At 41.8% G+C, this 24,920-nt stretch overlaps 1 protein-coding gene and 1 long non-coding RNA gene across 3 annotated transcripts in view; one reads left to right on the top strand and one right to left on the bottom strand.

Moving 5' to 3' along the window:
- LOC120400670 overlaps positions 1 to 3,971 on the bottom strand; it is a 35,679-nt gene extending 31,708 nt beyond the window's left edge. For both annotated transcript variants that reach the window (XR_005595960.1, XR_005595961.1), the window contains exons 1-2: positions 3,708 to 3,971; positions 1,042 to 1,120 (exon numbers count right to left, since the gene is read on the bottom strand). This is a non-coding gene — a long non-coding RNA (uncharacterized LOC120400670). The remainder of the gene's footprint in view (positions 1 to 1,041; positions 1,121 to 3,707) is intronic.
- SYNJ2 (synaptojanin 2) overlaps positions 1 to 24,920 on the top strand; it is an 89,818-nt gene that overhangs the window by 51,344 nt on the left and 13,554 nt on the right. Inside the window, exons 9-22 of the mRNA XM_039529548.1 lie at positions 2,048 to 2,129; positions 2,361 to 2,510; positions 2,613 to 2,778; positions 3,946 to 4,137; positions 6,274 to 6,358; positions 7,395 to 7,535; positions 11,785 to 11,977; positions 13,787 to 13,945; positions 14,188 to 14,344; positions 17,188 to 17,305; positions 19,713 to 19,931; positions 21,426 to 21,504; positions 22,646 to 22,814; positions 23,911 to 24,081. Of these exons, the coding sequence (XP_039385482.1) occupies positions 2,048 to 2,129; positions 2,361 to 2,510; positions 2,613 to 2,778; positions 3,946 to 4,137; positions 6,274 to 6,358; positions 7,395 to 7,535; positions 11,785 to 11,977; positions 13,787 to 13,945; positions 14,188 to 14,344; positions 17,188 to 17,305; positions 19,713 to 19,931; positions 21,426 to 21,504; positions 22,646 to 22,814; positions 23,911 to 24,081 (2,081 nt within the window). The remainder of the gene's footprint in view (positions 1 to 2,047; positions 2,130 to 2,360; positions 2,511 to 2,612; positions 2,779 to 3,945; positions 4,138 to 6,273; positions 6,359 to 7,394; positions 7,536 to 11,784; positions 11,978 to 13,786; positions 13,946 to 14,187; positions 14,345 to 17,187; positions 17,306 to 19,712; positions 19,932 to 21,425; positions 21,505 to 22,645; positions 22,815 to 23,910; positions 24,082 to 24,920) is intronic.

The raw sequence follows: 24,920 nt of genomic DNA, 5'->3' as shown, positions 1-24,920 counted from the left end.
TCTTACTGAATTCCAGTCCTGCCCTCCAAAGTGCCTGCAACCCCTCCCAGCTTTATGTCATCCTCAGATTTTATAAGCTTACACTCCCAGGCCATCATTCAAATCATTAATGAAAATATTGAATAGTACGAGACCCAAGACTGACCCGCCTCGGGACCCAACTAGATATGCCCTCTCAGTTTTACAGCGAACCATTGACAGCTGCTCTTTGAGTATGGTCTTTCAACCAGTTGTGCACCCACCTTATGGTAACTTCAGCTAGACTGCGCTTCCCTAGTTTGCTTATGAGAATGTTGTGGGGCACTGAGTCAAAAGCCTCACTAAAATCAAGATATATCACATCTACTGCTTCCTCCCTAACCATTAGGCCTGTAACCCTGGCAAAGAAGGAAATTAGGTTGGTCTGGCATGATTTGTTCTTGACAAATCCGTGATTACTATTCCTTATAACCCTGTTATCCCCCACATGCTTACAAATTGAGTGTTTAATAATTTATTTCAATATCTTTCCAGGAATTGAAGTTAGGCTGACTGGTCTATAATTCCCCGGGTCCTCTTTGGTCCCCTTTTTAAAGATAGGTACTATGTTTGCCCTTGTTCCAGGCCTCTGGGACCTCATCCCACCTCCGGGAGTTTCAAAGATAATTGCTAATAGTTCTGATTGCTTTCCCCTGCCAAATTTACCACCAGGCCTTAACTAGTTCTCTAGTTTCTTGACCCTGGAAAATTGCTTGTGCATGCTGTCAAGCTGTCTAGAGTAGTTCACAGACATGAATACCAACATCAGGGCAGACTGTTACAAACCAGGGCACAAACCTCAAACTGGTTGTGTGTGCTGTAATTAGATTTCACCAACCAAGTATCAAGTGAGAACTTCTCAAGCACTATAACGGCTTTAACATGGAGTCATGGACAGTCCCCTTGGGTGTTTCAGTCTATCTTGACACATAGGCAAACTTGTCTTTGTGACAGATAGTCCCTTACACCAAAAACCACAATAATATTCAGTTTACTCTCAGTCCCAAAGGACCAGTCACTTACCCGAGCTCAACTTCACTTCAGCTCTCACAGGAAAGACAACACTCGTGGCTAATCGTATAATAAACTAAAGATTCATTAACTAGGAAAAAGAAATGAGAGTGTCATTTACAAGGTTAAAACAGGTAAACACACACACAAATGAGTTACAGTCTTAGGTTCTAAAAGATAATAGAAGCTTCTATAATAAGCAAGCTCTATATGTCCTTTAGGGCTAATCCAAGCTAAACAGCCAGCAATCCGTTTTTTATGCTTAGAACTCTTGCCTTCTCCCTGATGTCCAAGCAGCATAGGATAACAATTTCTTCTTGGCAGGGATTTTTATTCCCTTCTGTCAGAGCTCAAGCACATCTCCTCTTCATGGGTGTAGGAGGAGCAATCAACAAAGTCTTTTGTCCCCTGATGTTCCACAATGGCTTCTCTGGAGAGGAGATGACACCTCTTGTGATAAACAAGCATTTCACACTTAGTAGTGCTTCTCTTCTGACTGGGGGGGTTTAGGGTTCTAAAGCAAACACTCTTATAGTTACAGACCAGACAGTTAAATATTACCATGAAACATGGGATACAGATATCTTAAGTGAGGTTAATGCGTGCAGCAACTCACAAGCATTTCATAAAGTCTGAACACATTTTTATAAATCCAATACCCGTTTTAGCAATACTAACACACAAGTCAGCCAGAATGGTTTTCAGTGAGGCCTAGGGCCTTGGCATGAGCTGGCACCTGGTCTGCAAGCATCACATATATAATTGCTGGTGTGGTTTTGCGGGCACAATTGGGTTCTTGACATAAATTGAGCAGACAAGTGTTTTGCACCTGCAAAATGTGGGTGGAAAAATCCAGGCTGAGTGTTTGAAAATCCAGTCTTATCTGCCTGTGGATCAAATGCCATTTTTATTGAGTTTCTAATGATAAAAGAAAACAATAGTTTATCAGTAACAACTGGCTGTGGAGGTTCCTAATAACCTGCTGTATCTCTCTTTATTCTTTTTTTGACTATTGAAGTCTGCAGACAGGTACCTTGCGAATGAATTGCCTGGACTGTCTGGATCGTACGAATAGCGTACAGTCCTTCATTGCACTTGAGGTGAGTTCATTAATGGTCTTTCATGAACGTACACATACACTCTGCTTGCATTTTGTGCTTTACCAGAAAGGGCAAGAGCGAGGTCTCATAGCTCTGTCTTTCCATCATTAAGATACTTGCATTAGTTTAACTATGGAATGATGGCTGGGTGAAATTCCTACATGAGGTGCGGGGGGGAAATGAAATAGGAAAAGTAACTTTTCCTCACCTCTCTTTCTGTGTCCACTCCAGGTTCTGCACACTCAGTTAGAAAGCCTAGGGCTGAACTCAAAGTCTACAGTTGACCGCTTTGTGGAGTCCTACAAGGCAATGTGGACTCTCAATGGTCACAATCTGAGTAGAGTGTTTACAGGCAGTCGTGCCCTGGAGGGGAAAGCCAAGGTAAAGGAGAATATCAGAGCTGCTTATTCATGAGTGACTTTAAAGGAAGTCTATACTATCACTGCAGAGATCACCTGTGTTGAACATTTTTGCCTAATGCAGGTAGGAAAGCTTAAGGATGGAGCCCGCGCTGTGTCACGCACCATTCAGTCAAATTTCTTTGACAGTGTGAAGCAGGAAGCCATCAAGTTGCTACTCATGGGTGATTTCTTCAGCGAGGAACATGCAGACAAAGGAAAGATGCTTATGGACAACACTGCTCTGCTGGGTAAGTCAGATTCTATGAGATGTAAATCTGTCTTCTTTGTCTTGTGTTTGCTTCCAGTTGTGCTAGATGACCAATTGCATTCTTTTGAAGAGTCTAGAACTAAACAGCTGTTGCACAAAGGCATTGATGTATAGAGGCAATGCTTTCAAGTCACCACAGCATGTGCTTGAATTCCACTATTTTTATTTCCCAAAATATTCTATTAGACTTCTGCATAGGTTGTCTCATTCACTGATGATAATCTGTGCTGATGGAAGTTGTTGTCTACTGTTTAGAAGAGTGGATTAGGAGTCAGAATTTCTGCTGGTTTTTTTTCCAGCTTTGCCCCGACTCACCCTTTGACCATGGGCAATTATCTTGGAACCAGATTTTTTTTTACAAACTGGCCCCTCTTTTTGTGATTGCAATTTGTGGATGCTTTAGGCCATTTAGGTGTCTAAATACTTGACTGCATGTGCAAATCAGTTACTTAAACACTGAAATGACCTAATTTGCTCCTGCAAATAACGGTGGTCAAAAAATTACACTCTTAATTATTTGCACCCACCAAAAAAAAAAAAAAAAAAAAGAGGAAGTCTGATTAAAGCAAGGCTAAAATGGGGACCAGTCAGGAATAATCAAGATGATGGGGTCTTATGTGGAGTCCTGGCCATATCACAATACAGATCCAAGTTCATGATGGTTTTTCAGAATTAGTGTATAACAGCATGCACGAAAAAAATCTAATGGGGCTTGGGTTTGGTTCTTAATTTGTGACACAACCATCATTTTATGGGCCATACTGAAAATCCCAAGAAAGACCAATCTAAAACCGTATTATTCAGTCATTATTAGGGAAAGCATTAGAAAATTCTAGTAACATATTTTGCATATATTTTCTTCAAGTTTGTCACAGTGAAAGTCCTGTTTTTCCCTTCCCCTCCACTTACCTCCATGTGTGACTAGTATAACTCATTTCAGTGACTGCACCCAGTTACCAGGAAATAAATTGATGGCATCACTTTGTTATGCAATTATTGTTATTTCCACTGGAATTACTTTTTTAGTTATTTCACTGATGCTGTAAGGTAACTTTCATTATTTCACAGTAAGTCTACATGTCACTGACATCTGTAGTACCATTCATTCCACTGTAGCAAATTGTTTTTTACTTTCTCTCTCCATCAGTGACTCCCAGTATTTTGAAGGCAATGTCAGAGCGTCAGTTTGAATTCACGCACTTCAAGCGGATTCGTGTTGCCATGGGGACCTGGAATGTAAATGGAGGCAAACAATTTAGAAGCAACATCCTTGGCACCAGTGAGTTAACAGACTGGCTGCTGGATTCTCCCAAGCTCTCTGGGGTTTCTGAATTTCAGGGTAAGACTTTGAGTGGTAGTGTATCTGTTTTAAAATAAACATTATTTGTTAGTGTCTAATGGAACTGCAAAGTAGTTTAGGCCCCATGTTTGGCCATTCATACATCATCTGGTAGGGAATTCTAAGTGGCTGATTCTGCTCCCACTTGGCCTTATGCCGCACCCCTTCACAAGCCTTGGTGTAGCAGTCCATAGGTGGGGCTGCTCATAAGTTAGAGAAACCCTCAGGGCTGCACTAACTGATGCTGAAGAGTGTTTTGGCCCTTACAGCATCCCAGAATCCAGAGTGTGCGAAGGTGGCATAAAATCACTGTACCCTGAGGTGGCCTTCTGCACTGAATCTGTCACCCAGACAGCACAAAATCTGTCCCTAAATATCAGTTTTTATTCATGCTCCCCCATTCCTCCCCTTGTGTTTCAATCTCATTGGGAGTTAGGTGCCTAGGTGCCTTTAGAAATTCCACTGGGCATCTATCTGCATCTTTTGACACCTAAATATCTTTTAAAATCTGGCCTTTAGGCACCTCTGAAAATGTTACACTTAATCCTTTAGTGTTTATAAAGCACCCTGAGACCCTCAGACAAAAGGAACTGTATGCAGTAAGGGTAACGTTTTATTACATTACATTATTACAAAGCAGGGTCCTTTTTTTAGTAGTGTGTCAAACTGTGGTGTTTTTGGCTTCTATGAACTGGCTGCTGACTTTTCTGTTCACAAAACAGGACTTGTGATTGTAACTGATTTACATATTTTACTAAAGAAAACAACAAAGGAAGTGTTCTGTCCTTCAGAAATGGAGTGGTTCTAAAATTACTGCTTGTCCTTTATTTTCCCCATTACAGAGTAACACATAATCCTCTGCAGGCATTGCTGAGATATTCCTGTGCATAGCACACAAATATATGAACAAATTCCATGTATCCCTGGCTGTCTTATGTGAGCATTACTTCTCTTGAGCCCATACTACTGTAGTCTCAGAAGGCCCAGGAAGTAGGAGATTAACAACATTATGCTGCATGTGTTCTGTTCATGCACATTAGACATACTTGCTGACAATGAAGTCAGCCACCTCATGCAGTCAGCTGTTTTAATAATCTACATTAATGGGTAAATTTTAAAAAATGGGTGTCAAAATTACACGTGTGAAATATGCAGTTACTATTTTTGCATGTGAACTTTTCTGCTTTTCTTATTCTTAATTTGCGAGCAAATCTGAATTAGGCTCCTACAGTATTCTTCTGTGTAGTCCTAAGGACTGAGTGAAGTTCTTGTTATCTGGTTAATAATAATGAAAACCCTTTTTAGATGTAAGGCAAACCTGGTGAACAAGCAGATGTAGATGTAGCTTTGTGCAGCCACTTGAGAGATCAGTGTCTGATTTTCTGAGTCCTCTCCTAGGGCATGCTCACACCTGGGTGGGAGGAGAGAGTATCTTACATTGCCCATCAGTGACACCTCCCCTCAGCTCCTGTACCAGTTGGTCTAAAGAGCATTATTGAAATGATGCATTCCTTCATCAGTAAGCGGCTACAATCCGTGGTGTAGGTTATTGAAGAAGACAGGGAAGAAAGTTAGGAAGGAACCTCCAGGATTTCTTCAAAGTAGTGGAAAATCTTACTCAGGGGCATGGGGGCAGGGAGTGAGGAAGAAACATGCTGGTGTTGGACAGTAGTTGCAGCTAGATAAATTAACTGTGTCAAAAACCGACATTGAGATATTGGACCACATACTGGGTATGAGATTTCAATGTGACTGGATGGAGTGGGGAAAACCATTGTGACTTTTAGATTGTGTACATAGTGGCATCATATCTTAGATCTGGGAAGTGAGGATCTCCCTCTAAACAACATTGCTGAGGTCACATCTAGAATAAAGTACTTTGTTCTGGGCTCCTTTCTACCAAAAAGATGCAGACAAACCAGAAGGAGAAAAGCAGAAAAATGATAAAGGGAACTGCAAGGGTTGCTTTCTGAAGATAGATTAAAAGAACAATAATTATATAACTTGGCAGAGGATGCACAAGATTAACTATAGGACTTCTGTTTTTCTAATTTCTGTGAAGAAAGCAAATGATTAAACAAAACAACAAATAAAGTGGTAAAAAGTCTTGCATGACTTTTGTTCCTCTCCACGCAGACAATGAGAGCTGCCCAGCTGACCTATTTGCTGTGGGATTTGAAGAGATGGTGGAATTAAATGCAGGGAATATTGTAAATACCAGGTAGGTGAAAACAGAGCTGTGCTTTGTACATTCACCTGGATGTGGTCGCTGTGTGTGGGAATGTGTTTGTCATTAACAAATGCCAAGGTTACTAGCCCAAATGTGCACTCTCTTGCACTCTCTCATTTTTATACAATGCATATCACTGTACTTTCTAAGTCAATGCAGGGCACAATGGGAGGGATAACTCAGTGGTTTGAGCATTGGCCTGCTAAACCCAGGGTTGTGAGTTCAGTCCTTGAGGGGGCCACTTAGGGATCTGGGGCAAAATCAGTAGTTGGTCCTGCTAGTGAAGGCAGCGGGCTGGACTCAATGACCTTTCAGGGTCCCTTCTAGTTCTATGATAGGTATATCTCTATATATTATTTTACTACTTTAGCGCTGTGCTCCCAGTATCCTTTTTGATGCTGAAATGTTAAACTGCCAAAGTCTCTGCGCGCAACTGAAATATATGTGTGGAATTTTACAATGTGAGCAATATCTCTCTGTGCTTAAGTATTTATCTGTGTATTCATAAAGGTACTGCTAGGGTAGGAAGTAGAGGTAAGGAATCAATGCTTCTTGTCCATGCCTGTGAAAAAATCTGTTCCTTGACGGGCTGGAGGAGGACTTGGGGAAAAGGGGCAAAAACAACTGAGGAAGGTAGCATTTCACTACTGATTCTTCTGGCTTAACATTTAGATATTGTCTTCAGGAATGGCAAAGCTACAGTAGTGTGTAGCATGGTTGATGAGCCAGCTATTCATCTGCATGTATCAGTAGATCTTTAGGACTAGAAAAATCAGGAGGTCTGCAAGGTAGAATCTATGCAGACATAGCTGCCTAACCATCACTTGAGAGTAGCAGTGCATTCACTATTGAGCATGTGTAGCTGGTCACCTCCTAAGCAGTTAGGGTCCATTTGACTCTCTCCTTACTGCCCTCTGCCTCGTGCTGCAAGAGCAGGGGAAAGAGACATTGCAAAGATAGAGGTTTCAACATGATTTTTATTATTTCATTTCTGTTCAATTCATTCAATGTTTTGTTTTTGTTCCAGTACAACTAATAGGAAGATGTGGGGGGAACAGCTTCAGAAAGCGGTTTCCAGGACTCACCGGTACATTCTGCTGACATCAGCACAGCTTGTTGGTGTTTGTCTCTTCATCTTTGTACGACCTTATCACGTCCCCTTCATCAGGTAGGAGGGTGTTGTGTTTTCACAAATGGTTTCCTGCGGCCTGGGGTTGGGAGCAGGAAAAGCAGGCCTGGATTAATCAATGTGCACTCAGTGCAGTTGAACAGTGCCTCCATTTCAGGGGGGCCCTGACTCCAGGAGGTACAAACTACACACACAGAGAAATCATGGCCCAGGAAGGAGTTGGGGGGGAGGACTCTGCCAGCATGCTATGGCAAGAACCAGTGGGATGGAGTGGGGAGCCGGGCCAGCCCTGTGGGACAGGAACTGTTGCTAGCTGAGTGCAGGGAGGGTTCACTCTCTAACCGCCCCTCCAGGGCCCCTCATTCCCTTAGGGCAGAACCTGACCCCTCCACACACACGTTGTCCCACCCTCTGGGGCAGTACCTGACCCTCATCCCAAGGCTTCCTACCCTGTAGGAGAAGGGAAGGGGGGGGATGCCTAAATGCCATCGTTCACAGGGCCCCAAAGTTCTTCAATCTGGCCCTGAGGTGAAGGCCTGTTTTTGCTGAGAATTCCTGCTGCAGAAATGTGTTCTTCATTTTGTGTAAGCTCATTAACCCGTACAATTGTAAACACGAGGTTGGGCTAGGGATGGAAATAAAAATTTCAGTTAAAAATAGAATTTAATTGGCTAACAAATATTCTTCATACATGGGAAGTAATAATTTTACTTTATTTCTTTACTTTAAATAAAATCAATAGAAATGAGAATCTGTCCAGTATTTTACAACATAAGCTGTACTGATGCCAAACTGGGTAAAAGGAGAAGACTCCCATCAAAAATAGACCAAGGAGGAGATATTTTCAAAAGCACTTGCTCCCTTAGATGGCCCACTCCTAGTGAAAGTCAAACTGTCCAGGGCACCTTTATAAATTTCTCCCTACTTAGCTTCCCTGCACACATCACCAGCACAGACAAAAACTGGAGAAAAGAAATAGGCCTAATGCAGTTCCTAGAACCAACAGTGGAAGCAAATCCTAGAGAGGGAGATCAAGAGAGTCAAGATCTCTCCTCTGAGAAGATCGTTCCTTTGATAGAGGAAGGGAGCCTGGGTTCAAGTCTTTACTTTGCTACAGGCTTCCTGTGTCACCTTGGGCAAGTCACTTTCTGTGTGTGACTCAGTTCCTCCTCTGTAGACTAAGGATAATAGCACTGCCCTACCTCACTGAGGCGTTGTGAGGACAAATACATTAAAGATTGTGTGGTGTTCAGGTGCTGTTGTAATGGGGACTGTATAAGATCCTTAGATAGACTGTCCTGCCATCAGTCCCCAGAATGAAATCCTGGCCCCGTTGAAGACTGTGGCAAAACTCCCATTGACTTTAGTGGGGCCAAGATTTCACCTCAGATTTTTAACTATAGTAACCATTAAGAGCGCCTTCCCCAATTGTTCTAGTAGCACAAAGGGAGCGGGGCAGTCTCTGAGGCACCCAGGAACTAAGCCATATGTAGTTCCCTACCAACACCTTGACTGGCGCCCTAAAGTAAATAGAAAGCCAATCCAGCCATTGCAGAACTGTCGTAATATTCTCCCTGTGACCAACACTGCCAAACATGTAGCTAGACGTACTCTGCAGCAGCTGCAGCTTTGGAGTGTTCTTCGGGGGTAGTCTCATGGAGAGAGCACTGTAGTAATACAGCCTGGAGTTACAAGGTCCAGCTCTGAGATAAAAGGCTGCAGATTCACATGGGGAAAAAAGATGCTTTTGGCCACTGACGACATCTGAGATCCAGGAGCAATCAGGACTGCGAAGTACACTTAAATCAAAAACTCTTGGGCCAGAGAGTGGATAATCTTGTTGGTAATAAGATGAGAAAACTTTCCAACCATATATTTATGCTGCTTCTGCCACCAGCACGCCTTTCTTCTCTAGATTTAGCTTCAGCGAGTTTGCTGTCATTAAGTCTCCATTTCAACCAAGCACTGGGGAACCATATAGACTACAGCATCTGGACTTAAATTGACAGAGACAGAGTTGTGTGACTTCTGTGTACAGTAGTGATGACAGTGGAACTCATACCATCTCCCTGTCTACCTCAGCAGACTCACATACACATTGGGTAGGGTGGATAACAGAACAGAGCCTGCATGAAAATGCCTGTGCAGTGGAATGAAGTATGCCTACGGATATGCAGGTGGGAGAGGAGTAATTGGCTAGAACTACCCGCTGGCATCTCTCAGAGAAGACTAGAACAATATCATCCACCCCATGCCAAATGCACTGCTGGGTCATTAAAACCTTCAAGAGTATCAAAGCCTGCTGGGCTATCTTACCTTCTCTTTCACTAGTCTGATATCCACCAAGAAGATCCGTGCACATTGTACTTAGCTCTGCAGTCAGACTAATGGAATCCAGATAACACTAGAGTTCCCTTACTGCAGCCTTCTCTGTTCTGAAGGGAAAAGACTAAATTCCTGATTTTTTTTTTTAAACTAACCTGTCTGATAAAAGTAATCCAAAGAAGGAGAATACCTTTTACTAGATGAAATTTGAGTACTCCAGCTTTAATAAAAAGGGATCAATAGCAGAATTACTCAGACTGGTTCTATTGCAGCTGTCAAACTGTTAGCACTCAGATATAGAGCAGTGGCCCGTTGAAACTCCTGAAAGGTTTTGATTTTAGTAAGTGGCTGAGTTTCATTATTTAATACTAATGGGCTGCTATAGGATATATGGACACAGCCAATCCTAGCCACGTGATTTTGTAGTTTAAAAAAAAAGAAAAATCCAGAAAAGGACAACAAAAATGATCTGAGGCAGAAAAATGCTTCTATGCTAAGGGAGATTAAAAGATTAGGACTAGTGTAAACAGGAGATGAATAAAGTGGGACGTGATTGAAGTATATATCACAATGAATGGGTCAGGGAATTCAGAGGCTCAGGATACTATGAGGTTGTCTCACCACAACGTTTCCTATAACCTTAACCAAGAATGGACAATTAGATTCCAGTTGATAGTTGGATAGGTTGGCAGCATCAATGGATGGCTTCTTAGAGCAGACACAGAACACATGATTCCTTAAAATGGTCAAAACCCTCTAAGAGAAGGTGTTGATGTTCCCCACCAGCCAACCCAGGAGCTAGTATTTCCCTACTGGCTTTCACCAGCCAGGAAAGAGAAGGAACCAAAGCATGGGTTGTGGTATGAAATTTCCCCAACACCTCTAGAACCTCCAATAATGTGTGTAACCAAAAGCCAACCAAAGACTTAACATTTGTCCCCTCCAGATATTGCCCTGCATCAATGGACACAAGTATTCTAGTCCAGTGCACATGATTTTATGTACAAAGTAACTGGAAATTTTCTCAATAGGAAGGATTCACACAGGGCTGGGGCAGTTACCATTATGATCTCACCATTTGCTTATCTGAACAGACAGACGTGCATTAGTCTCAAAATAGACTGGCTATCTGGAAGTAATTATCCTGCTTAACAGGTGGTCTGTTTTGCCAAATCGGTCCCTTTGTAATATAATGTAAAACAATGGTACATTAATTGCTAAGATGTAATTGAAATACCATGTAATCAACAATATGGATGCAACAGGCAATTTGTTATCAAAACTAACGCCATTTCAGTGCTCCAGGTCTACATATTTGTTTCTAACAATCAGCTAGTTTGACAAATACAGATTTTATAATCTGTATGCTTTGATATTTGCATTGATACACCAGAGATGTGGCCCACTTTTCACTACAAAAGTTGTGTTTCATGGTATGGAAATGCCATTTCAGTTGATAATCAGCTGTCCAGTATTGATTCATATCAGCAGAATGGAAAATAAAAGGAAGTAAAAGGTGACCATTAATTATTGTCACTACTTCAAAGGATTTTTTTTTATAAAGACAAACATTAAAAGTAAACCCCATATAAGTTTCAAGAGCTACAGAAATGTTTTCATGCAAAGAATGCTGAGTAGTTTGGAAAGGATGCCAAGAGAGGTGGTCCAAGGAGAAAGTTATTTCATTCAGTTGTTTTATTACTGTATTATTCTTTTTAACTGGTAATCTGAAACATTAGAACATCAATATGGCCAATAGTAATGTTGCAGCAAAAGACCCGAAGAGATCTATTGAACAACATGAATCTCTGCTCATTCACATGTTTAATAATTGGAGGGAAAATAAAAGCATCATTCTAAATAACATGTTTTTCCTTTCCACTTTCCAGTAATGATTGATGATTTTTTCCCTTCTCTCTCCCCCCACCCCCACCTTTTTTTTTTTTGTTTTGTTTTTGTCCAGGGATGTAGCAATAGACACAGTGAAAACAGGGATGAGAGGGAAAGCTGGGAATAAAGGCGCAGTAGGCATCCGTTTCCAGTTCCATAGCACCAGTTTTTGCTTCATATGCAGTCACTTGACAGCTGGTCAGTCTCAAGTGAAAGAGAGGAATGAAGATTATAAAGAGATTACACAGAAACTCAGCTTCCCAATGGTAAGAATGTAAGATGTCTCAGACAAGAAATGTTGTGAATGGAAGTGAAAATTGTATCCTTAGATTTTTAATTGTGAGAATCGGTAGCAATCTACACCACCTGGCAGGTCAGCACAGGAGGCAATTGGAATATTCACACAAAAGAACTTAATAAATAAGAAAGTAAGGTTGAAAGCATATTTCCATGGAGACCAACTAACCCAAAAACAAATGATACTTTCTTTACAAAAATTCTACACCTTTAAAAAACCCAGATGTTAGAATTCCTGAACGTGAACAATGAAGGGATCTAACCAGTTTCCCACCATCATAATGCTTCATCACTCACTATCATACCCACCTGATTCACAGATTGGAGAATCTGGTCCACAATGCATAAAGTTTTCAGTTTGCCAAAATTACACGTGAAGAACCAGGTATGGTGGCATCAGAGAGACAGTAATGGCTCCCTGGTTCTTTGCTCAGACCCAGAACAGATTAGTTCCCCCTGGGGCTGCTCTAACTTGAGTTAGTGAGCAAGAGTCCCTAAAAGACCATTTTCTATCAGAGCATACCGAGAGTGCGTCATACTCCAGCCACTCCTCTTTGATTGTGATATGCCACAACTCCTCAGTCTCATGCACACAGCCTACATGCCTCCTGCTCGTCTTCAGCCTTTCTCCCTGCACTTCCCCTAGAGTCCCATGTCCCAAGACCAAGGAGCGCACCTTAATTGTTATCTTTATCAGAATGTGGTGCAAACGGACATTCTGAGATCCCTTTCCTCTGTATTTATATCGGATATGATTTTTTTTTATGGTATTCTGTTGATCGCCTCTCAGTTGTCTCTTTTTAAGGCCAGCAAGTGGCCCTGTAGGGTTTTTGTGGCTGTGTTCCTGTGCTTGCCTTAATGGTGTTGGCCACTTTAGATTTCCACAGCTGTCATTTCTTTCAGACTTCTCCAGAGAGCCTGTAAGCCAGGGAACGAAAGGACCAGTTTGTGATGTGTTCATTTATTCTGTTAAGTCAGCAAAGAATAGCATTTAGGTTGAAGAGCATAAAATTTAACTCCCTGTTGTTTCCAGGGTTTAGAGGCTTGACACATAGAGCATATTAATCAGTTTCTATTTATGTTAGAAACAATGTGCCAGTATTGAAGCCCTGCATAGAATATCCATTCTAAATGGCCATAAAATCATGCGTATAGCAGTCCTTACTTCCAATAGCTCATTAACTATTTTATATCCTGTACGTTTACTATATTGGTGTATATTTTGTGTGTGTGTAATATATATTAACAGTGCCCTCTAGTGATGCTATAGATACAGGTCTGAAGTGTTTCCTTTACGAATCCCTGTGTTTAGAGGTTTATAACTTATTTGAAAAAAGTGCAGTTATCTGTGGCATAACACATGAAGCTTAAACATTGGAGTGAATCTCTGTTAATATTATTACTTTACATTTACAGAAATGTGCTATGCAGTTGTAGGGGCAAATTTTCAGCCTGGTCTTGACTGAAGGCTCTATTTTTGTGGGTGCATACAATAGCAAGAGCATTTTATGGCTGCAGTTTAGATCATGCAGGCATATAAGTCCTTGATTGTGCCAGCAATTCAGATATCTAAATTATGGATGTAAAAATGTGACTAAATAACTGTGGGATGCAGAAAGAAATGTAGAGACCACTTTTTCAGTCTGCACTGGATTTAGCAATTAAAACCTTGTAAACAAGTCCAAAATATAGTGTTTCAGGGAGACTGAGTTTTAAAACTCAGTTGATTAAAATGTATAATTTTAAGTTGTGTCTTAAATTCTGTATCTCCTAACCAGGGAAGGAATGTGTTCTCACATGACTATGTGTTCTGGTGTGGTGATTTTAACTATCGCATCGATCTGACATATGAAGAAGTCTTTTATTTTCTGAAACGACAAGACTGGAAAAGACTCCTGGAATTTGATCAACTACAGCAGCAGAAATCCAGTGGAAAAGTAAGGGGATTTATCCCGTTTGCTCCAAATTGAAAATAGCCATTTTCCAAAACACCCATATTTTAATCTGAATTAATTGCCTTTAACAAAGAATGAAAATGAGGGCATTTTCAGACATGCATTTCTATGGGTACATTCATTAAAAAAATCAGTGTGATTATACTAATAAAAGTGAATATGTGACTATGAAACCTTCATAAGCAGGAATTTAGCTGATTGAAGGAATGATATTTTTTTAATAGATTTTTAAAGACTTTCATGAAGGCACTATTAATTTTGGACCAACATATAAATATGACGTTGGCTCAGAGGCTTATGATACAAGTGATAAGTGCAGAACCCCTGCTTGGACTGACCGAGTGCTTTGGTGGAGAAAGAAGCTTCCATTTGATAAAACAGGTGTGTAGCGTCTCTCATTTTTGCATTTCTCATTTTAAATAATGATGCTGGGCAGTCAGATCTCACTGGATCCAAGGAACAGAATTTGATCTGGTGGTTAGAGAAGAAGACGGGCGGCCTGAGATTCTAGGTTCTATACCTGGATCTGGCCTTTAGTCTGAGTGAAACTGAATACCTTACTCATGGTGGTACTCCCTTTGGTTTCAGTGGGACTGCTTTCATGAATACAAAAGTCACATTTGAAACCTGATCAAGTCACTTAAGGTATGTCTACACTACCCACCGGATTGGCGGGTAGTGATTGATCTATCGGGGATCGATGTATCACGTCTCATCTAGACGTGATACATCGATCCCCAATCGCACTCTCCGTTGACTCCGGAACTCCACCAGGGCGAGAGACGGAAGCGGAGTTGATGGGGGAGCAGCAGCTGTCAAGCTCGCATTGCGAGGACGCTAAGTAAGTCAATCTAAGTCGATCTAAGATACATCGACTTCAGCTACGCTATTCTCGCAGCTGAAGTTGCATATCTTAGATCGACACCCCCCACACCCACCCACCCAGTGTAGACCAGGCTTTAGCTACAGCCTATTCCTGCTCCTGTTGTTACTGATTTCAGTAAGAGTCTGAGCCTTGTGCCTTGGTTTCCTGAGCTGTTGTTGGTTTCCTCAGTTGTTATTAGGGAATGATAATACTGAATGTTATGAGGTTTTATTAATTCATTCTTGTAAGGTACTATCACATCCTTAAATGGAAAGTGCTATGGAAGTGCAATGCATTACTTTATCTGTAAGTTAAAAGCTATAAAATACTAAGACAGTTAAAAAAAAAAAAAAAAACTATTTGCAGCCAGAGCCATATTTCCATACCAGCCTCTAAATCTGCTTGTCATCCATTAGTGTGTGCAAAAACTGCACTTACACATGCAAAGTGAAGAGTTACATGAGAAATTATCTGATTCATGCATGCAAACGTGAATTTACATCTTAAGATATAAGGGTCATCCCGTGGACTGCCTTAGTATAAATACCGTGAAGGAAAGTGAGGGTAACCAGTGTGGATGTCAATGTAACATAAATCATCTCATATTTATTTTAAAATCTGATGGTGTAGTAAGAAGAGGATCATGACCAGTAAAGAGAGGCATGAGCTTAAGAAGCAATAAAACCGTAGAAGGGATGAGATGCAGGGGATAACAATATGTGAACTTCAGTTTGTGTGAGAAATAAGCTCAAATATTGGTAGGGCTGCAGTTCTTCTAAGCCAGTAGAGTCCTACACACAGGTATAGAGGGGTTTGTGTTTCGGTAGATAATCGAAATATCCAAGCTGAATAGCCAAGAAGAAAACAACACTTGGATGGGAGGATAAAAGTGCTGGTATCCCCTCGCCCCACTTCTCACAGTTAGCAGAGGCACCCTCTCTCCATTTCTGGCTGCTCAATAATTGACCCAAATTTTTTTCCCTTCCACCTTGTAGACCACAGTTAGCCTGAAAATCCTCCCTTAAGAATCTACCTCTCACTCTTTCCGTTTTTTTCACGTTTCTATAAACTTTGTCATTTTTTCATGTTTGTAGCAGATCTGCCATTGTTCTAAATGCATGCAGAAGTTGAATAACTCTCCTCATATTTCGCAACTGCTTTATGATTGTTCCAGACTATCCAGTAATTCCATTGCATCTTTTCAGCTAAAAAAATATCCCCAGCTATTTCAATAATTTCCCTTTCTCCCTCAGTTCTTTCAAGTGGCCCCAGAGAGGACTTCAGCTGGCTGAGCAGACACTGTCGATAGGATGATCTAGCAGGGCTGCAAGAGCCCACCATATGTTGGAAGAAAGTAGCAAATAAGTGAAACATCTTTCTTCTGTACTTACAGACCTTCCAGAGCTAGCCCAAGTGGTAACACAGCTAGGAGATCCATCTTCTCCTCCTCCCCATTTTCTGCCTTTGAGCCCCACCCAATCCTTCTGGTTCCATTCACCACCTATAAACTCCACTACCCCTTCTATTTGGTGGCAAAGCTTCCTCTCTCTCTCTCTACCGCTTATCTGCCCAATAGTCCAACTTCCATTTCTGTTCTAGAGAGTGGAGAATAATGGGTGTGTGGGCCAGAGAACTGTTTGCAGAGATGGGGAGACATTCCTTCCAGGTTGTTTACAATTCGGTTCCTAGATCAAAAGGAAGAGATGGTATAGCTAGTATGAGGCAGCCAGGAGAAGTGATAGTGTCCGACAGTAACTCATCTTGAGCTCTGGAGATGAGAAATAACCCTTCTCCCCAGGCTTAGCAATTCTTCCGTCCATTTCTTCATGCTTCCAAGGGCAGCACAGTGCCTCCCCTAGCATAAAGTGGGAGTCCAGAGCAGGCACTAGCTGGTAAGGAAGCAACAATCTATACTACACTCTTATCCCAGATTTGAACACTTTCTGTCAGCCAGAAAAAACATGTGGAAAGCAGAGGAGCTATAGCAGTACACGATTTCCTCTTTCTGTTCTCTTAACTGCATGTGGTTATTTCAAAATATAGGCTTTTTCAGGCTGGAGGAAAACGCTATTCTTTAACGTGACAGTGTGTGATGCTAAATTATATACGTCTCTGAAAAGTTATTGGTTTGCGTTTTGTCTTGTTCTAGTGATCTGTGCTATCGATTGCACTTCTTTTTACATTTTGTTTTCTATCAGGAGATTCAAGGTCTAGAGGGATATAAGCCATCCTTTAGATGGAGTGCTTCAGGAACAATGTGTTTTGGTGAAAACCACAGTTCTGTGAAATGCAGATTGCTAAAATAATGTTAATTATTGTTACGAGTCTATGAACTTTAATGCTCTTTTGTGCTGTATAGCTGGAGAGATCAATCTCCTAGATAGCGATCTGAGTGCTGAAACTAAAGTCAAACACACTTGGACTCCTGGTGCCCTGATGTATTATGGAAGAGCGGAGCTGCAGGCATCTGATCACAGGTAATGTCCTAGCTTAGATGATCTTTCTCTGATTACATTGAGGCTCACTGAAGTATATATTCAATGGAAGGGCCAAGAATGATTGTTAACGGACCCGACATACTTATTCTCTGTTCAGCACTTTGACATTTAAACCCATCATGGTTCTAAACCAAAGGGTGGCAATGCCCGGGGGCTTGTATTAATTTTCCTCTGCACTATGAGCTCAGCAAGGGCTGGACAAGCTGAAGAGGCAAGGCCTGGATGATTTGATGCCTCTCCTCATTCATTTCTGGCAGCTCAAGCAATCAAAGGTGCAGCAATGACAGGCTACCACCTAGTCTTCTGCTAGAACGAAAGCAGCTGAGATGTGTTGCCTTAGCGGTATAAATTGTGTGTGTAGAGCTGGGGTGTGTGTGACTGTTAATGAGCTTCCCTGAGATGCAAACACATCTTCCCCACTTTCCTGAGAAATGGAGAAAGGGGAAGAGAACAAAACCAAAAATTGAGACAGCCACATTGATGATAGATCTTCTCCCTAAAGAAAAATTATATACATTAACTTCCGTTGCTCACTGTTATTGTTTCATTTGTTCTGAAATGAATGCTGAGTGCTTTGAAAAATGTATCTGAAAAAGCTTGTCTGTTTTCAACATCACTTCTGTAATTATCCTGGCTGCTCTATGGAAATGCTGTTGTTTTGTTTCTCACAGCAGTGTTCAGTGAATCACAAAAGTTAACCCTGTGCTTTTCACAGTATTGTTACTCTAGAGGACTGTTTCACCTTTCTGCAGCAATGAAAGAACATGCTTCTCACAAACAAACCACTTTTTTATGTCAAGGCACAAGCCCATTCGCACTGACACTACTGGCTCCTGCAGCTAACAGTGTCATTGCCACAATCATTATCAAATGCAGCATTTGAAGCCAGGCTTCTTTTACCTTGGCTCCCAATTACATCAACCACCACTACACTAACCATGTTTTAACGACGCTTTTTAGTTACACTCAGTAGGTTGGATTTTCCAGGATGTGCTATAAAAAGAGACTCCAGCGTATCTCTTTTAACATACAGCAATGTACTAATCAACAATGTTTTCAGAAATAGTTAACACTTCCTATAGAAGGTTGTTTTAATTTCCATCTTTCCTTCATCTCAACCTTCAGTCTTTTTGTTAATTCTGGTAGTGCGTATTACAGAACCAGCTGTAGTGGAGGTAGCAGGTAGCAGTGACAGGTAGTTAGATATTCAAGTGTCCAATGAGTGCCCTCAGTGCATTTGCAAGTACAATCTTGAGGGTGCAGATTGCATCTACAGAGGCCGAGCCTCAGCCCTTTTGACAGCTTGCCCCTATTTATGTAGAGTTGACACACACAGCTAACATATAAGAGACGATTCATAACTATTTAGAATATCATTGATGCGTCTGTACTACACAAACACGTTGCATACTTAAGGGTACATTGTCCTCTCACTGTTAGTCCTGGGCCTAGGGCAAAAGAACTGGAAGCCAAGAAGAAAAACTGCTTTGTCTTGGACATCCTGTGTGACTTTGGGCAAACCACTTAACCTCACTATGCCTCTTGGGAAATAACAACACTTCCCTATTTCATAGAGATGTTGGGAAACAATTTATTAATATAAGTAAAGCACTCTGAGATCTTGGGATGGAAGGTCCTATGGAAGTGCTAAGTACTATATTAGTGTTGTTATTATGTTTGTTATTACAGTATATTAGCTAAAAGATAGTGGTGATAAATGTAGTGGTGGTAAATCTGTGAGACCCTATATGAGGGAGTAGACAGAGTAATAAATTAGGAGTCAGGACTCCGGGGTTCTGTTGCCCGCTGTGCTGCTTACTCATTATGTGGCCTTGGGCCCACTACTCAACTTCTTTCCCGCGCGGTATGTCTACACTGCCGCTGGGAGCATGCTTCTCAGCTTCGGTAGATAGGCATGCGCTAGCTCTGCCCAAACTAATGCATGAAAAATAGCAACGTAGCTGGGGTTAGCACAGATGGCAGCTCGGGCTAGCCACCTGAGTACAAACCCAGTCAGACCCCATGGGTATGTATTTGGGTGGTTAGCCCAAGCTGCTACCCCAGCTACACTAGTATTTTTTAGCATATTAGCTCGAGCAGAACTAACACGTCTGTCTACCTGAGCAGGGAAGCATGTTCCCAGCTGCCATGTAGACATACCCTATGTGTAAAATGGGTATTACAGTTATTTACTTCAAAGGGGTATTGTTAAGCTTAATTAAAATATTTGCAAAGTGCTTTGAGATCCCGGGATGAAAGGTGCTGCAGAAATACAACAGCTAAAAATAGATTCTCGCTTTCAGACAACCAATCTTTTGTATGTCCTGTTATTTGAGGGTGATTTTAGATAACATGAAAGCAATGTCTGTGTGTGTATAAAATCTAGGCCCGTGTTAGCTATTGTAGAAGTGGAAGTCCAGGAAGTTGACGTGGCTGCCCGTGAGAGCGTTTTCCAGGAAGTGTCATCCTTCCAGGGACCATTGGATGCCACCGTAATGGTAAATCTCCAGTCACCAACCCCTGAAGAGACAAACGAATTTCCCGAGGACTTGCGGACTGAGCTTATGCAAATATTTGAGAATTATGGCACCATTGTTCTTGTCAGGTAAATGTTGATTCCTTGACATGTGCAATCTATTTTTCTTTAAATCAAAATTAAAATACATTAACTGTGCGGAATAGGAATAACCGTTTTAGACTGTAATGTATTACATTCGGATTGCATTAATGATTTAGAAATGATCAGCATTTATGTTTCATTTCTCTCCATCCTACTAAAGAAATATCCCAACAGGTTCCTTGGCTATGTGAGGGAGAAGGGTATGCAGTGCTCCAGGTCAGAGGCTTTGCCCTCAGTCTGCCTCCCTAGGGTCAGCTCTTCACCTTGCTCAGGCTCAGCATTGGGTGTTGCCTTAATTTGCAGTACATCTAATCTGTGCCTCCCATTCCTGTGACTGAGAAAATCTGCCTTCCTTGGCAATCTTTCACACCCACTTGGATCTCCTGGGTGACTCCATCCCTTTTGGATTTTAGAGCCTCTAGCCTAACCTTGAGGGCTCAGGCTTTTTTGTCATTCCTGGACCTACTGAGTGAGAGAAGATGTTTGATTCTATACCCTGTTGGAGCAGTTTTGTTTCCTTCCAGTTGAGTTATTTTGGGCCTCCTGGTAGCTATGGGACTTCTGTGTTGAAGAAAACTAGCACAGCTGGGCAGTCTCTGATTTACATTACCATGAGTGGAAGAAAATAACAGGATGAAAAGTACTTATCCAAAGTGGGGAAAGGGCTAGCAGATCTGACTGTGCCACTGAAATGGGAGTGGAGTTACACTGTTCAGCTGGGGCATACATCTTAAGTTGTGCCTGGCCACAAAATGCTTCTATCCCTGCTGCTTCCTGCTGGAATCTAACTTCTTTGTGGCAGTAGTTGTGACTTGACAGCAAGACCAACAAATCAATTACGATGCATTTGACATACTTATTACAGGAGATTGTTTTGCTAAATACTGTCAGCTTGGCTCTGTCTAGCCCTGCACACTACTGAGTAGGGGATATGGGTTCAAGAGCAGCCCTGGGATCCCACCACCACATGCTTTGTGAAGGTCTGGAGCATTGCATGGCTGCTGAGAGGAGTGTGCTTTGCTTTTTTCACTCCCCTTTGCAGCTTGCCATAGGCCCGAGTAGTAGCCTTTGAGGAGGTTGTGTGCCCTCTGAGAGGCAGCTTTAGTGCAGAGTTCACACAGAGCAAATGAAGCTGGTACATGGAAGGGGAGAGCTGTGTTACACTGGGATGGGGGAAATACTGTGGATGAAGGAAGGTGTGTGACATTTTCTTAACCTCGCCTCAGAGGGATGAACTGTTGCTTTGAGGACAGCCCCAGTAGCGTCCACTTTGGTGGGGCCACATGAGGGAGGACGGGTGGTGAGGGGGAGCCAGTGCTGGGATACTTGGTCCCATCTGTCACAAAAACACTTGTAAAAAATTGTGCTATCGAAAGAGCTAAATGAAAAAATGCAGGATTACTATAGTAACCATTTAGTCGTATGGTTTCCTTAGGGACAGCAAACTGTACAGTTGTCTCCTCTTTCTGTTCTTACTAGGATCAATCGAGGCCAGATGATGGTAACATTTGCAGACAGCAGGTCAGCTCTCAGTGTTCTGGATATGGATGGTATCAAGGTAAAACCATCTCCGGTTTATTTTAGTGAATTCACACCAAACTTTTCAAAAATGGGTGGCTTAGGTTAGATACCCAAGTCCATATCTAGGCACCTAAATCTATGGCCTGATTTTTCAAAGAAGCTGAATAACCACAATGATCACTTCTAAGGCCTGCCCATATAAGGAAGGCAGGGATTGCTTCTTCAGGAGCTTATAAACAGAGCTCTGGAACTGGAACATAATGTAACAGTGCCAACATGTACTGTAATGCTAAATGTATCAGCAGCTAAGGTTCTTCTCTGCTTTAATTTCTCACATGGATCCACAGTCATGTATGTTTGTTTGTTTGGGGAGGCAATTTGGGGCCTGCTTTATGGTTAGGTATCAGGCTGCTAGAGCACTGGTGGGACTTTTCAAAATGCCTAAGTCAGTGGTTCTCAGCCAAGGGTATGTGTACTGCTCTATATCTTATACACTAAAATGTAAGTACAATATTTATATTCCAATTGAAGTATATGGTAAAAATTAGAAAGTACGCAATTTTTCAATAATAGCATGCTGTGACACTTGTATTTTTATGTCTGATTTTATAAGCAAGTAGTTTTAAGTGAGGTGAAACTTGGGGTATGCAAGACAAATCAGACCCCTGAAAGGGGTACAGTATAAGGTTGAGAGCCACTGGCCTAAGTGATTTACAAGTACATACCCCATATGCTCTTAAGTCACTTTTGAAAATACCACCCCTAATTATTATGATCATCATTTTAAAAATTATACAGCATAATTGCTGTGACATTTTACCATTTCTCTCCAATAGCAAATGACTGTTGAATGCAGCATTGAGTAATCAAGAACTACAAGGCTAATTTCAGTATGAAAACTTTGAAGAAAGCCACAACATAAACAAGCCCAATAAGAGCAGCAGAGTTGTTTGGTCAATACCTGGAGTATTGTTACATCCAAAGGATTAATTCTGGGGTTTTTTTTTCCCTGATGGTACTAGGAAGAGTATTTCCTTGTCATTGAACTTCTGAAATGAATCTAATGCCATCCAGATTTATGAAGCACTTGTGAGATGGAACATCTGCATTTACTCAGCGTGTTGGGGCACTATTCTCATTTTCTTAACAAAGGGAAAACAATTCTTTCATGACTCTAGGTCAAGGGCAGAGCAGTGAATATCCGGCCTAAGACTAAGGATTGGCTGAAGGGCTTTCAGGAGGAAATTGCTCGAAAACGGGAGAGCATTACACCCATGTCACCCACAGGGAACTCCTGTCTGTTGGAGGAAAACTTTGATTTTTCAAGTTTGGACTATGAATCAGAAGGTTAGTAGCACAACTCTGGGCTGAACTATGAGAATTTGCTTTGTTCACTTTGCTTGTGGGGAGAGGGTAGATATCTGTATGTGATCACTATCTTAGTTTGTAATAAAACAATTCTTAGAAACAGGTTCGTAAACCCGAGTTCTCATGCAGAGCCCCATTGATTATCCACTATCTGCACCTGCTCAGTACTAAAAAAATATGCTATCACAGTCATACTACATTAAAATTATCTATATCAGTGTTTCTCAAACTGGGGTCCCGACCCGTAAGGGGGTCGCAAGGCTATTGTAAGGGGGTCGTGAGATCACAACAGTGTAGCTGGGGGAAAAGCGAGTTGCGGGGGATACAGTAGCTGCCACTCTCTGGCCACCCAGTTCTGAAGACAGCCAGGGCCAGCTTTAGGAAGCGCGGGGCCCAATTCGAATACCCAGCAGTGGTCCGGGTCTTCGGCAGCACTTCGGCAGCGGGTCCTTCACTCGCTCTGGGTCTTCCGCGGCACTGAAGGACCCGCTGCCACCGAAGATCCGGACCGCCGCCAGGTGAGTAAAAAAATTAAAAAGGCGCCTAAGTTAGATGCTCTTCTTTAGGGCGTGGGGCCCTCAGGCGCGGGGCCCGATTTGGGGGAATCGGCCTAAATCTGGCCCTGAAGACAGCACCACCACTAGCAGCAGCACGGAAGTAAGGGTGATAGTACCATACAATGCCACCCTTACTTCTGTACTGCTGCTGGCGGCAGCACTGCCTTCAGAGCTGGCCACCCAGACAGCAGCTGCCACTCTCCAGCCACCCAGCTCTGAAGGCAGCACCACTGCCAGCAGCAGCGTAGACATAAGGGTGGCGATACCATGAGTATGTACAGTAATTTGCTATCACTTTTTTGCGGGGGAGAGGGGCATCACAGCCTGAAATATTTTCAAAGGGAGGCCCAGCAAAAAAAGTTTGAGAAGCCCTGATCTATATACACAGAAAAGCAATAATAAAAATACATGGAATCAACAAAAAAATTGCCTAATAAAATAACCTGTATAGAAAATGGGAGTGAGAAGAGAACATGTGTTTTTTGACAATGTCTGCGTTTTCAAATATTTTGTTTCAGGTGATATACTAGATGATGAGGATGATTATTTGGATGACATGCTGCCTCAGCACCCAGTAGCAGAGATGACAGAAGGCTTACCTGAGAGTCCTGAATATTTTATGGTTGTACCCACAGTAACTTCAAGCAAATCTCCACTGCTTACTGGAGGAAAGCCACGTCCATATAAAGGTAAGTTACACGGCTTCTTTAAAGCAAGACCTTAAAGCTTGTTTCCTTATGCTTCTCTTGGCTGTTTGTTGTGTTCACATGTTCTCTCTTGGCTTATACGTAGATTATAAACTTTGCAAGACAGGGACCAGATTTTTATTCTGGTTCATAGAGTACCTAGCACAGAGGGGCCCAGGATCCATGACTGGAACCTCCGAATGCTACTGCCATACAAAAAATAAACAAGTAATTAAGCTTAACCCTGCCTTTACTCTGTTCTGTTCAGGGCAAGGTAGTTGTGCCTAAGAGAGGTGCATGTGTATACATATTATAAATCATAAGAAATAGCAGTAACTTCTCCTTAGCTGTCTCGCATCACGTAGCACCAGTGCACACAATACAGCGTTGTTCTTACTTTATGTTCTTGTCAGTGACGCCTCGTCCATGAAGTCAATTGAAAGACTCCCATTGACTTCAATGAACTTTGGTTCAGGCTTTAAAACCATAGGCATTGTAGGCAGTGGAATCTGAAATCTCTGGAAACTTGCCAGTGAATTACTTCAAACAAGTTCCTGTTCCCACTAAGACTAAAAGTTTGCTTTACCCCTCTGTGCTCTGATTTTACTTATTTTTGGCAATATTGAGGTTTGCGCATCCTCTGACTTAAACAAGGTCACTTTGAAAAACTTGCCAGTTGCTTAAAATTATTGTACAATGTTAATCTCATTATCCACAGTGTTCCCTCTCCTTAGTATTGGGATTGCCTAAGGAATACTGCAGATACTGAGGTAACATTGTATTGTTATCTCAGCAAATGGCAAGTTACCTTAGCAGGCAACCATGCTTAATGCTACGATTTT

Source organism: Mauremys reevesii, linkage group 3 (assembly GCF_016161935.1).
Source record: "Mauremys reevesii isolate NIE-2019 linkage group 3, ASM1616193v1, whole genome shotgun sequence".
NCBI classification, from domain to species: Eukaryota; Metazoa; Chordata; order Testudines; family Geoemydidae; genus Mauremys; species Mauremys reevesii.
Note: the sequence above shows the minus strand (reverse complement) of the source record. Positions and strands in the feature narration are given on the sequence as shown.